Source organism: Gavialis gangeticus, unplaced genomic scaffold (assembly GCF_001723915.1).
Source record: "Gavialis gangeticus isolate Ggan-Ray unplaced genomic scaffold, GavGan_comp1, whole genome shotgun sequence".
NCBI lineage: Eukaryota > Metazoa > Chordata > Crocodylia > Gavialidae > Gavialis > Gavialis gangeticus.
The window spans coordinates 3,257,823-3,270,894 of NW_017729019.1; the positions used below are offsets into that span (position 1 = coordinate 3,257,823).

The 13,072-nt window shown below is 41.7% G+C and overlaps 1 protein-coding gene across 1 annotated transcript in view; it reads right to left on the reverse strand.

Moving 5' to 3' along the window:
- Positions 1–842: 842 nt before the first annotated feature.
- IPO9 (importin 9) overlaps positions 843–13,072 on the reverse strand; it is an 81,930-nt gene continuing 69,700 nt past the window's right edge. The window contains exons 20-24 of the mRNA XM_019513826.1: positions 12,226–12,359; positions 9,759–9,878; positions 9,323–9,424; positions 7,336–7,412; positions 843–4,711 (exon numbers count right to left, since the gene is read on the reverse strand). Coding sequence (XP_019369371.1) covers positions 4,601–4,711; positions 7,336–7,412; positions 9,323–9,424; positions 9,759–9,878; positions 12,226–12,359 — 544 coding nt within the window. The 3' untranslated portion in view covers positions 843–4,600. The remainder of the gene's footprint in view (positions 4,712–7,335; positions 7,413–9,322; positions 9,425–9,758; positions 9,879–12,225; positions 12,360–13,072) is intronic.

The following is a 13,072-nucleotide window of genomic DNA, read 5'->3' on the forward strand; positions in this document are numbered from 1 at the left end:
CCCGTGGGCTGGCGGCCCTTGACAGACTCCATTTCTTAGCACTGCTAGGGCTGGTCTCCATGGAAATCTTGGCCCCATGCCATCCTGGCCTCCCAGTTGTTGGGGTCTCCAGGCAAACCAGCTGCAGCGATATAGGCAGGGTGACCGGGTAGTAGAGTCTGGCCACCAACCAGATCCACCATTTCGCCCACCCATCCTAAACACGCACACACACACACACACCCCATCTCTCTTCCCAAAAGCAATAGCCTCTTAGACCCTTCGCCAGCAGAGATTTCTGGGACATTGTCTTCCCAGGATGACTTAGGGATATAGATTTGGAGTGTTGTTGCAAATATGTGAAAATCAAAAGGGGCTTTTGATTATATCAGTCATTGACCCAACTGTAAAGTTGTGACCAAGAGCTAACATGTCTCCCAAAGTGCCCTCCTTTGGTTCTGGTCTGTTATCATTTACAGTATATCTCAGCCCAGACAAGATAAGGCACTTTGTGCTCAAAAGCTCTTCCACCTATTACAAGTAGTGCAATCAAAATAAAAGTCACAGAACAAAAACTTTCCTTCTTGGAGATGTGGAGGCAGGGTCAACTCCCATTGACCTTGGAGGGTCTCAGACAGTATTCATGAGGAAAGCAAGATGGGCACCTCTAGTCTCTTTGATCCCTCTGCACAATGTTGTGGGATGCTGCACCATTCCAGCCCAAGCACCCTTCCGTATCCACGGGGATATAGTGAAAATGTTAGCCTCCCTTGCACATTCCCTTCCTTAAATTCGCAAGCTACCCCCACCCCCATACCCCCTCTGTAGAGATTTTGTTTCAAGAGCACAGCACAGAGCATTCAAATGTTTGCACTCTTTAATAAAGAAATTCTCTTCAGTTGTAAATGAGTTGAACTTTACACAGTGGTGCCCTCCTTCCATCCCCCACCTTAGTAGTGCTGGAAGGAATTTGCCAGGATCTCTCTTGTAAGATCATTTTGATGGATGTGGTGATCAAGAGGCTCAGTCTCTTCAGTCTTGTACTACCTGGCAAGCTTCTGGGCTTCCCTCCACTGTGCAGGGCTCTGAGAAAGCCCTGGTCCTGTCCTCACAGATTTTGTGCAGTACACAGGCTAAATGACTATCTGGGGCAGGCACTGATCGCGAGCATGCAGGCACACGTGCGGTACCCTACTCTCACTTGAAGCACCCACAGGTATGAGGTTGTTCCTCAGCCAGTGGTGCAAGAGCTCCTTCCTGACATCCAAGAATCCAGTTTAGGATTTCATGAGCTATGGCAGGAACAAAGTAAGCTGCACTTTAGGGAGATGGTCACCATACTGGGCAAACATTCCCTACAAGATCCAGGGCATGAGGCTGGAGTTCCTGAAAACCCTAGCATTGTGCACTTTGCCTGACCACTTGGTGGTAACATGTGCCAACTGTCCTGGTGGGCCACTATGGAGAAGTAGCCCTTGAGGCTGAAATACTCCAAGCCACTGTTCACAAGACAGCAATAGGCGTGCCACTGATAGTCCCAACACAGTTCAGAAATCCCCTATAGGCAAATCCAGCTATGACCTCTTGCAAGTTAGGCAGAGGGAGTGAGGTGCTGGCACATGCTAGATAGCACAGCACACCACCTGGATCCAATCCAACTGTGAACTTGCTCCTGCAGGAGTGGTTAGTTTACAGATTGGAGGCTATTGTGGATTGGCAGCTTCCAAAGTGCACAACTGTCACTTGCTCTTCCATGTACACAAAACACCCTCACATTGGTCACCTTGTTTCTGTAGCACCAGGGCCAGCTCAGCACAGGTCTTAAGCAAGGTCACTCTACTCAGCCTGAAGTTCTGCCACTGTTGCTTGTTTTCCAAAGTCCTTAGGACCCTCCACTCCCACCAGTCACTGCTTCTGTCTTTAGCTTAGAGGCAGCAGTAAACAGTCTGCAAGTGGTCCTGAGAAAACTGTCCTCCATGGCATCCCTTATTTCTTCCTCCTGCAAGTCTGAGAATACGTAGCACTGCTTCAGAAGGTGCCTTTCCAGCGGCATTGAGTCACTGAGTCTTGAACCGGCATACTGAGCACCTCTGCCGGCTTCTGCATCTCAAACAGGGCAGAAAGTATGACCAGGTATGATGCAAAAAACTCTGCTGTGAGCTGGAGAGCAAAGCCAGCACCTCACGGCACTGCCCCAACAGCCTAGAAACTGAGGAGACCATAGGTGTTCATTTTCTACTTCAGCTGTGAGTACAAGACATGTAAAACTGATCAGCCCTCCTGTAGCAGAACAGACAAGCCTGGGAATCGCAAGCACAGAGCAGAAGCTGGCAAATGAGTGCAAGACCATTTTCATGTGGGCTGTTCCTTGGAAGCCTTTGGAGAATCAGTCAAGAGGGACATCACTCAGATGTATTTTCAGGCGCTTTCACTGCTGACATGCTAAATCAAGTGTTGCACATAAAAGGCAGAATTTGGAGTGCATTACATGCATGACTGTCCAGTTCATTCTCTTCATATTCCTGTCCTTCACTTTCCTAGAAGGCTTGAGGATCTTATTGTAGCACTCTGCCTTTAACGCACAGAGGAAACAATTCAGGCTCGATGAGAATATTTTCATTCATTCATACAATTCACCTTGCGGTTTAGCTCTCGCCTTTGCTCTTCCAGACTTTCAACACATGTTCTATAACTAAGCTCTATACAGCAAAAGGTTCTCTCCAATATTCAACAGCAGAACTTCAGCCACCCAAGACATTCTACAGCCTTATTTTTACTCTCTACAAAGAATATCTGATCTGGGGATATCAAGTACATTTTGCAGTGTAGTTACCTTGGAAATGCAGTCCCGTACTTTTTGTTAAATCACCTGAGAAACAAACTGGGCACACCAGCCAGCTGCAGTTTGCAGTGAACACCTTGTTATATCTCTCAGCATCTGACCCCTTCAGATTCCACTTGAAACAGACTGCCAGTCACAATGTTTTTGTCCATGTCCAGTCACCGCTTCAGGAATGTTAGGGATCATATCTGTAAGTGCCATGCATTTGATTTTCTTCCCCCCCCCCCCCCAGATCCCAGACACACAGACATGAGGAGCCATTTAATTTTAAAAAAATGACTGTGCAATCTTTCCCTGGATTATCTAAACAGTCAGTCAATTTGTTATCCCAACTAAATTGCATCCTAAATTACACCAGCAGAACTCAGGCCAACACAGAGCTGTGCAGTGAAATCCAGCCTGATATTAGGTTCTTTTATACCTAAGCTATTAACAATTCAAAAAAAGCAAACATGGGCATTAGTACAAAATTTTTCCTGATGCATCTTAATGTACATTACTCCATGAAGAGGAATACTTCATCGTTCCTTCAAAAAAAGGAAGCAAATTAGTGGTTCTCATTCTGCCAAAAAAGAGAGAGAAAAATGCTAAGTCAGTTACAGAATCTCTCTCTCCTGACCACACAACTTAAGATAATATTAGGTGGCAGTTACAGGAGAAATTTTAATGGATAAATATGTTTAAAAACATGATCAAATGTAATGAGATTTCCTTCTAGGAATCTGTTTTTAAAGAAGGATACCAATTTATATTTTAAATAGTTTTATTTTCCCAAAAAGGGAACAAAAAAAAAAAAGGCAGAGAGGTGTTAAGATACATCACACTATACTTGTGGGTGAATCAATTTGCAAATGTTATTTTACCACCTTATAAAAATACATATACTATTTTGTGGACTACAGCTCAACTATTTCTTGCAAGTCTTAAGGGTGTGAAGGAAAAAAGTTCACAGAACGGCTGTCATGGAGTAAACAGTTAAATACAATCATTTTTTTCCCCCCTAAAAAAATTCTGGTTGTTTTTGTTTCGAACCTAAATCTTCAATGGCCACATGCCGTGAGGAACTGAGATTTAAAAGGTAGTTTCCTTTCAGCATGTGGATATGAAAGTTTTAATAAAGAACCAGGGAAAAGAAACTTAGATGGAATTCACTAAAAGCCCACCCAACTACAATTGGAAACCAAGATGTTCATTTCATTTTTATTGTTTCAGCTTCCCATTTAAATTCCTGTAAACAGTACTCATACCATTCAGGCATTTCTTTAATAAAAGTGTCTATAGTTCTATAAAAAGAAGTCACAATGTAAGATATTTACCCTGTAAGTGTTATGCAAATGCTAAGATGGACAAACCTTCCAATTTCTCAAGACATGTCCAAGCAACCTACCAGTAACACAATTGCTTCCTCTGTCCAACAGTGTTATGTGAAATTCAGTTAAGTATGTCTTCTGAGGCAAAGTTTTTGTGTTTTTTTTTTAAGTGAATTTAAGGACACATTAAAGACTTCCTGGAAAGGTGTTATGCAAAAGGAAAGTGTTCCCATGGTGAAAACAGTGTGCAAAGCTCTACGGACGTCAGTCTTTGTTACCTTCTTAATAATCCTTCCATTAAACAGATTTGTGGTAATTAATGAAGCTCAATACCTTTGCAATGAGGATGATCACATTTGTAACAGTAGGTAAACACTGGAAAATGCTGTGTGTTTTATCAAAAAATATATGGAATAAGCCAGAAAAAAAAAAATATCCGGGTATGATCCATGTGATCTCTCGATTATTTTTATATCCCAATGGCCTGTAGTACTCTTTTCTCATTCTCATTGAGGTGGTCTGAGAACACCGCATAGCACGGTTGCTGTGCAAACTGACACAGGAAGTCAGTGAGATAGGCCTAGAAAGAAAGTGACAAGAGAACAGGTTAGCACCTCTCACTACTGTCTTTGGAATTTAAAAATTCTACAATTTAACAAAAGATATAGAATGAAAGAACCTTAATGCAGAGAAGAGGTGAGAGGGCCCTATCCTGACAAGCAACTGGGTTACAAGGAAGACTCAAAAGGACAGCAGAGAGTCTCAACCAGGGTGCTGTGGCATCTTGCAGTGCCTTAAGAGCCTTTCACTGGTGATGCAGGGTGCCACACGCTGTTAGTGCTAAGTGCACAAACAGGATGCACAAAATAAAGCCAGATATTTTAAATAGGAATCCACTGCATCAAAAACATTCTGACCTACTATGGTCTCCCTGAGTTCTTTGCAACAGAAGAATGACTTATTTTTTCTGTAGTCAAATACTGAGTGTAAACTAAGAGCTGCCTTTTCTGAGGTGTGCCTTGAGTCTAAAAAGGTTGAGAAACACTAGGTTACAGAAAAAGAAGATCAGCCAGTAGCTAGAATAAGATATTGGGAAGAAAGAGGAGGCACACAGATGGGGAGAAACACAATCCTAGAAGAGATTTCAAGCACATTCTGTTCCAAAACCTGGTATTAAACCCTTATGTTTTCAGACTCCACATTTCTTTGACAACAAATGTGTGAAACCCAGATCACATAAAGATAACCATCTAGCACTGTGGTCATAAAAGGTCCAAACTCTACTGATGGCTAAACTGAGGGGAATGTGGGGGACAAAGGGTCAATACAACTGGATTTTTCCCCTCGCCCCCCAATTTGTTCATTTAGAGTTGTACATAATGAACTTGTTTGTTCTTTTAAGAAATGCCTGAACTAAGAATTCCTGTACAGTCTTAATACCTTCTCCTTGTATGCATGCTACAGTCTAGTTTCTCCACAAGGCCTCAGGCTCCTTCAATGCAATGCTCAGGACAGAGGGTAATCAAGGACCAATATAGTTCATTTTTTAAAATTCTTATTCAACACATAGTCCTTTGAGTTATTTGTCATAAACATTCAAACAGCACGCCAATGAAAGCATGGTATTCTCTGTAAATAAAGATGAGATGTAAGCACAGACTGATGCATAAGAAGGGGACACGATGGAACAAACTGATTATTTAAAAAAAATAAGGGCCAGGTGCAAAAAAGGAATTTAGGCAGCTAAATTGAAGCAAGCAATCTCCTGCCTAATTGTTTAGGTAACCAAGAGGCCTTAGGAACTTATGCTTGCTGATGACGACTTAGAAACCTAGAGTTCAGCAACTGCGCAGACCGAGAGCTGAGATAAATTTTGGCTGATTCAAACATTTAGTTATTTAACATTGCATAAGGCCATTCTGGATTCTCAAGCTAAGCCTCCTCTAGCCTAATTTCCCTCAGCGGTCTGATATGGTAGGTATGCTCAGAGCATACCTACCACACACTGAAAGCATTGACTTCAGCATCCTCAACCATCTTTGAAAACAGTGGTGATGTCCACTATTCACCTAGCGGTTATAGCACTTGTCCATGTGGTGGAAGACCTGGATTATAAACTTTCCTCAGCCTGGGGTGGATTTAAACCCATCTCTCACATCCCAGGAAAGTCCTAACCACTAGGCTGTGGACTAGTCTGGCTGAAAGCACCCTTCACCTTTTATGTTGAACCTGGGCAAGTGGATACTTTGTTTAAAATCTGGAAAATGGGGTGAACAGGGACACAGATAAAAATCAGTACAAAAATATTTAGAATAGCCAAGTAAATGAAAAAATGAAGAAAGAAAAACTAATGCCAGAATTCATGTTGCATGAAATATCCAACAAGGTTTTCTATAAGTCTGGGCTTCTGACTTCGCAAACCCAGCAACACTCAACATATACTCTAAAACACCAGTGCTGCTTGTTGTTCACAGTGCTTGTTACCCTTCATAAGCCTCTAGAAAGTCAGTTTCTGAACTGTGTGGATCTTAGCAAGTTTCAGTTCAATATTCTTGATGTAACAAACCAGCTTTACATTTCCTCTAATACAGAGTTGGCCAACTTCAGGCATGCGGGCAGCCTGTGTGGCTTGCAGCAGGAAGGGAGAGGACAGGCAGATGGGGCAAAGGAGTAGAGAAAGCAGTGCAGCAGATCAAGCAGGAAGCAGAAAACAATGCTTATTTATATCCCTAATCATAGTGTAGGTCCAGTAAAAGATACGACCAACAAAAATCCTTACCTTTTACATAAGATACTACTACTGTATGGCTGTCATAGAAAGAATCTTCAGTGCATCTTTGACAGTCTGTCTGTCACTTTCCAAATTAAGTTAACCAGAATGGTTTCTTCCTTTCCTTTTTTTTGTGTCTTTGTGACAAGGTGTTTAAACAGAACTCACAGATTTTGTTGGAAACTTACAGGCCACACCATGAGCATTCTGCTATGGCCTTAAAACTTGTAACCTCTAGACTGTCATCCATGCACCTTAGTGCCTGCACAACCCCAGCTCCCACTGGACTGACTAATAATTCAGGATATTTAAATATTATTCTAGGATGACTGCTCCTTCTCATGCCAGGAGTACTCAGATTTTTTTTTTTTTTTGCATAGGTACAATAAGAAATGAAGTGAAATTTGAGTGCAAAAATTACTCTAACATATCACCTGTAGATCTATTTGGTAAAGAGGGTCCTTTAATGCATCTGGATCATCCTCTTCATCATCTTCATAGTAATCCTCATCTGTCAGGCAAAATAAGCAGGTGTTTTAGAAAGCATCCTAACTAGGCCATCAATGAAGAGATCTAGTTGCAAGCTGGTCTCAGAAGTGTTATTTTAGATAAAAATTACATTCATTTTGAATGGGTTGAGAGCAGTGAAAAGTGGCAAAATGAAGAGGAGCAGAGGCAATAGCTTTTAGGCACTCCCAGTTGAGACAAGAAACCAAGAAGCCCAACAAATGTGTTGAGTGTCATTCCATGAGTGAAAATCATGATCTGTGAGATGAAGTAAAATGAAGTTACTTATAAGTAACTGAAGTTTAGAGTGGTGTTGTTCACATACATATTCTCAGTTGTGATGGTGTCTCAAGTCCTCTCCAGTTGACTAGACACTCTTCCGCCTTAGCAGTATCCACATAGTGCCTTCTAGCCCTATCACCTTGTGCATCCCAGCCAAGAAAATAAAGGGCTGTTTGCACTTAATGCTCTTCAGTTCTCAATTGCACTTCTGACTCAAAGGAAAAAAAGGATGGCAGGATGTGAATGTGTATGTGGACAACACATCTCAAAGAACATCAGTTGCTGATAATTATTAAACTTGGCTTCCTCCTTCTGAACATGCACAGTCTCACTGGTAAGCGACTCCAAAGTAGTGTCCACACATCTGGAAATAGTTCTCAAAAGCACCCTCCACTGCCCTCTGCCAACTCCCTGGCAAACCACAATGCCAAGCACAATATCTGTCCTAGAGGCTTCTACAAGGATATAATGCTTTGTAAAGTTATAAATGCAGCTCCAGGTAGCTGCCCTTATAGCAAGGCTGTCCAACTTCTGAGCAACCAGGATCCACACACCATGCAGGGCACAGTCCCAGTGGCCTTATGAGGCACAGGGCACAGAGCCCAAGTGCTGCCTGCCACACGTGCACCCCCCTCCTGAGTGTTCACCTGCCGCAAAGGCAGCCCAAAACCCTGTCTCCTTGCTAACCTGTCTGGACAGCACAGGCAGCCTAAGTCCCCTCGGCTGCATCCCCCTTGCCTCCCAGCTATATGTCACCCACCTGCAATGTGCGTAACTCAGCTCTTGCCTGTCATGTGTAGCATGAGCAGCCCAGTCCCCTCCACCACCACCACCACCACCACCACCTGCACAGCTCAGGCACCCCAGCCTCCTCCAAAGGAGCATTATTAGTGTGCGCATTATAAGGTCATTTCCATTGTGTGCACAGACAAGCCCCTTTCTGAGTAGGACTTGGTGAAGTTAGGAAAAAAAAAAAAAAAAAAAAAGTCTTCTCCAAATTACAAAAGAACCTGGATAATTTCCTGACACTAAATTTACCTATATGTTTTTTTCCTTGCCATGGTAGCTGGAGCAGAGCCAATGTATCATAATAGTATTCTGTCTCCTGCGCTCATGCTAATGTAGAGAAAATTCTTAAGCTGCTTTAGCAATACCAAGGCAGATTCTCTCCCACTTGCACATACCTCTTTTCAGCTCTCCAGATCAAAACAAATATCAGCTCAAGATAACCACACACAAGTCCATTCTGTTTTAACAAAAGACTTTCAAGAGAACTGGCAAGTATCTGCAATTCTGACACTAGCCTCATGGGACCCTGGAGAAGTCTCTTCACCTCTGAGACCTCTCTCTAAGGGGCATTATATAAAGCCATATTAGCATTTGAGATTCTGAGAAAACAGACAATGCTCTGTTAATTGATTCCCTTTCAGACTTATTCATGGGAAAATTCCCCACTTCAGATTGTATCCTTTACTGTCCCCAACCACACCCTGCTCTTTCATTCCAAGTCATTCTCCCTCACCTTGCTACTTTCAAAATACCTGCCGAATGGAAGGAGAAATGTTAATGTTCATAACTGTACATCCTTTCAGCTCACAATAGTTTAAAATGTATTTAAGAACTGCTGCTTACCATATTTATTTGTGGAAAGAATATCCGATAAAAGCTGTCCTGCTAAACCTTCATCTTCATCCTCTTCTTCATCTTGATCTTCCCACATATCATTGGAGTCATCTGTTGTGAAAAGAAAAGCATCTTAAACCCACACGGAACATATCAATTATGGACTCATAACCACTACCCTCATTTAAATAGTACAAGGGTCAAAAACTGCCTACGCGCAAGTGTTCAGATACAGAAAAGAAAGCCCATATGCCTTCTATCAACACAAACAAAATTCAAAGGTTATAAGAGAAGTATCTAATGGACTGTTAACATCAGTAAGAGGCTTGAGGCTGTTATAATCAAAAGACAGCACTGAGGTTATTGCATATTTCTGCTAGCAACTTCAATGCTCAATTCATTCTGAATCAATTAAAATGAGGAAAGACACCACCAGCAAAAATACCTTGACTCCAGTCTGCTGCTGTCTGTCGAGATGCATTTGCTTCCATTGCATTAGAAAGCTCATTTATTATTAGTTTTAAGATTTTTACCAACAAAGGAATGTTTGTCCAGCGTTCAGGATCTAGAAGAGGGAAGGAAGCAAACCATTTCAAGAAAAGAAGCTTGAATCCACTGAATTGGAGGGTTTTAAAATACACTGCTTAGCTATAAACATTCAGAGAAAAACCAAACCTTCAGCTGAAAAAAAGTGCATTCAGCCCTGTTTGGAAAAGAGAAGAAAACAGTACAGCCAAAGAATTAACTACAATTTAATTTATTACAATTTTGTTATTTAAATTACAACGGATTCTATTAACAGGTTGAGACCAAGCTGTCAAAAAAGGATCTAGGCACTCTTACTTTTACAAGATATGCTCCCCCCACAAAAAAACAAAAGAAAACAAACAAAAAAAATAATAATAATTAGGGGGTAGGGGAGGAAGACAGAAAGGTTATCAGATAGAAGAGAAAAATCTGCAGCTACTACTGGATTTGGGAGGTTAAGGTGTCTGACAACAATACTCCAGCCTACTGAAGAAAATCAAAATTTTATTCAATATACAAATTATCCCAGAAGAACTTCCTTCTTAGGAATAGAAGACTGGAACAAAGTTAAGTTTTTCACTTGGATAGCTGCAAAATGAATAAAAGTTTAAAAAAAAAGTGTCAAGGAAAAAATGAGGGCAGGTTCAACTTGGAAGACGGCCTGATGAGTAGTCCTGTTAAGAACCTGGACACAGGCACTGTTGAGTAGTGGCAGTGCAGATTGCAAGAACAACAGGTGCTGAAGATCAGTATTTGGATTCAGACCTCAAATTCTATCACAATTAGAGCCAAGGAGGATTCTGCCACTGACTTCCTTGGAAGCACAAGCAGGCCTGACATCCTGGAGCTCTATCTTTTAGTTACTGTAATATGCTGCTCCATGGGGGAGGGACATGTCGCAAACAACTTAAACTGCACTAAACAAGGTTAAGAAAAAGAAACTTTCCACATTTGCAGTCTTCACAATTCTCATCTCAAATCTTCTGCTACTCATTTATTAGGTGCTGGTATTAACTTCCCTGTTGTGCAGCTTCTGGGTATGAGATAGTGAGAAGCTGAAGATAAGTATAGGGGAATACCATGAGCACATTTTAATGGTGAGAGCAAGTATGAGGGGCTAGTGAAATGCCCAAGTTGGAGCCCTAGGCAAGACCAAATGAATGCAACAGAGACAATAAACTAGTATCTCATTTCCTGTCTGAATAATAAACTAAAAGCAAAAAGGGAATGGTAGTTAACCTTCCTAAAATCACTCCAATAGTGGCAATTACCATTCTCTTTGTGAAAAGCAATTGTGGGCTTTGGACAGGTATCACCTAGGCCAGCGGTAGGCAGTGTTTTTTGGCCGGAGTGCCAAAAAAAAAAGACAATGCCTACCTTGGAAGGTGCCCGAGTGCCAACATACCAGAGCAGCTCTTTGCAGCCTCCCGGCTGCAGCAGGCCCAAGAAGCCCAGTCTACTTGCAGCAGATCTTGCAGCCTCCCAGCCACCTGCTGGGAACAACCTGGGCTTCGTGGCTGGCTGCAGCTGCTTAGAGCCCAGGCTAGCAGTAGCATGCTGAGCAAAACGAATGGCCCTGCGTACCATGCTCGGCACATACGTCAGGGGTTGCCGACCCCTGGCTTAGGCTGTTTCCACTGGTCGTCTTAGTCCTCAACCCTGCATACTTTCACAAGTGAGCACAGGCTCAGTAAATTGCAGATCCAGATATTCAGAATGATGATCCCTGCTTGAGAGCTACCATTTTGTTATGAGTACATAATATAGTGCCCAACACAGTGGGGCACCATTTTCCAAATGAGGCTTCTAATGATAATGAAGAACCACTACGTGAATCTATACAGGAGACTCCATCTAAAAAGACTAGAAAACCAGACAAACTGAAGAATACTTTCATATGAATTTGAGATGAATGAAAGAAGCTAGACTGAAATCATAAGAGAATGAAGTCTTCTATTAAATGCAAAACTGCCTGATCATGGTGCAGGCCTCCCTTCAACTGAACCTTCCCCCTCTGAGTTGCACTTGTGACAAGCTACAGTGTCTACTGAACACAACATTTCACCAGGATTCACACAGACAAGGCAACATAACAGTATCAATTTTAGGTCGCTCAATTAGGACAGAATTTTATTTGATATAGCAGTGAAGGATTTCATATCCAAGGAGCTACCCATTTCACCTTTAATTTTAAATCAGAAGTGTATCAACAGTGTCCCAAGCCCTTCTTTAAGAAAGTTTGTACAGAATCAATAGGTATATTAAATGCACTATACCCAAAAAATTGCAGAAGACCCAGATAATCCATTTTAAAGGCTTCTAGAGCACCTGCCAAAATGTACCATTTGTATACCCAATAATGCAAGGGCAATCCAATTACTTACTTTTGGCCGATTTGGACCGTGTGCGTATTCCCTCATCCATATTGAATATTTCTTCCCCCTTTACCCTAATATCCTGAAGTCGCTTATCATCTGTGTTGATGCCATATTGGAGGAGTTTACACAATGCAACAGAGCTGAGGAGAAAGAAGAAATACAATACGAGTCTCCCTTTATCTTCTAAAAAATCCAAAATTCAGGAATCAAAATAAAGCGCGTTCATTTTTCAGGCTTCCTCACAAAAGTTTCACTCTCTATAGTTGTTCACTAACTCAGAAACAAAAATATTTCCTTTTCACATGTGAAGAACATGTGAAGAGGGATGTAGTTCCAGTTGCAGACATTCAGGAAGCATGTCCTTCTTTGCTTTTTCCCCTAGTTTGTCCATAATAAGTCTCGCATTAACCCTGTTTAAGCCTAATTTCAGAAGAATAACTTTCAGACTACATTTATGTAAGGTCCTGCAACTATTTTCTTAGCATTTGTCATGTTGCCAAGTTATATAACCAATTTGATAACCAAACTATGTCCTGTCCATTCGTTCAAAAATCCTGCTACCTGTACGGGACCCTAAATGCTACGTAAAAAAACACACTGCGCTACCTCAGGCAGACTTAGGCTTGATGTACCAAACGCAGACAAGATTCTTTGTGTGAATCTGATATTTTTTATTAGACCAACTTAAATAGTTGGAAAACAATTATTAAGCAAGCTTTCAGGTTCAAAAACCCTTTGTCAGGCTAAGGAAGTTTCAGCAGTTGGTGTGTGCTCTTCCTGGGTGGAATGAAAAGTAAAGAAGCCAGAGGCTGGGCTGGTATGCATACAAGACAGGTAGTTAGTGAAAATGTAG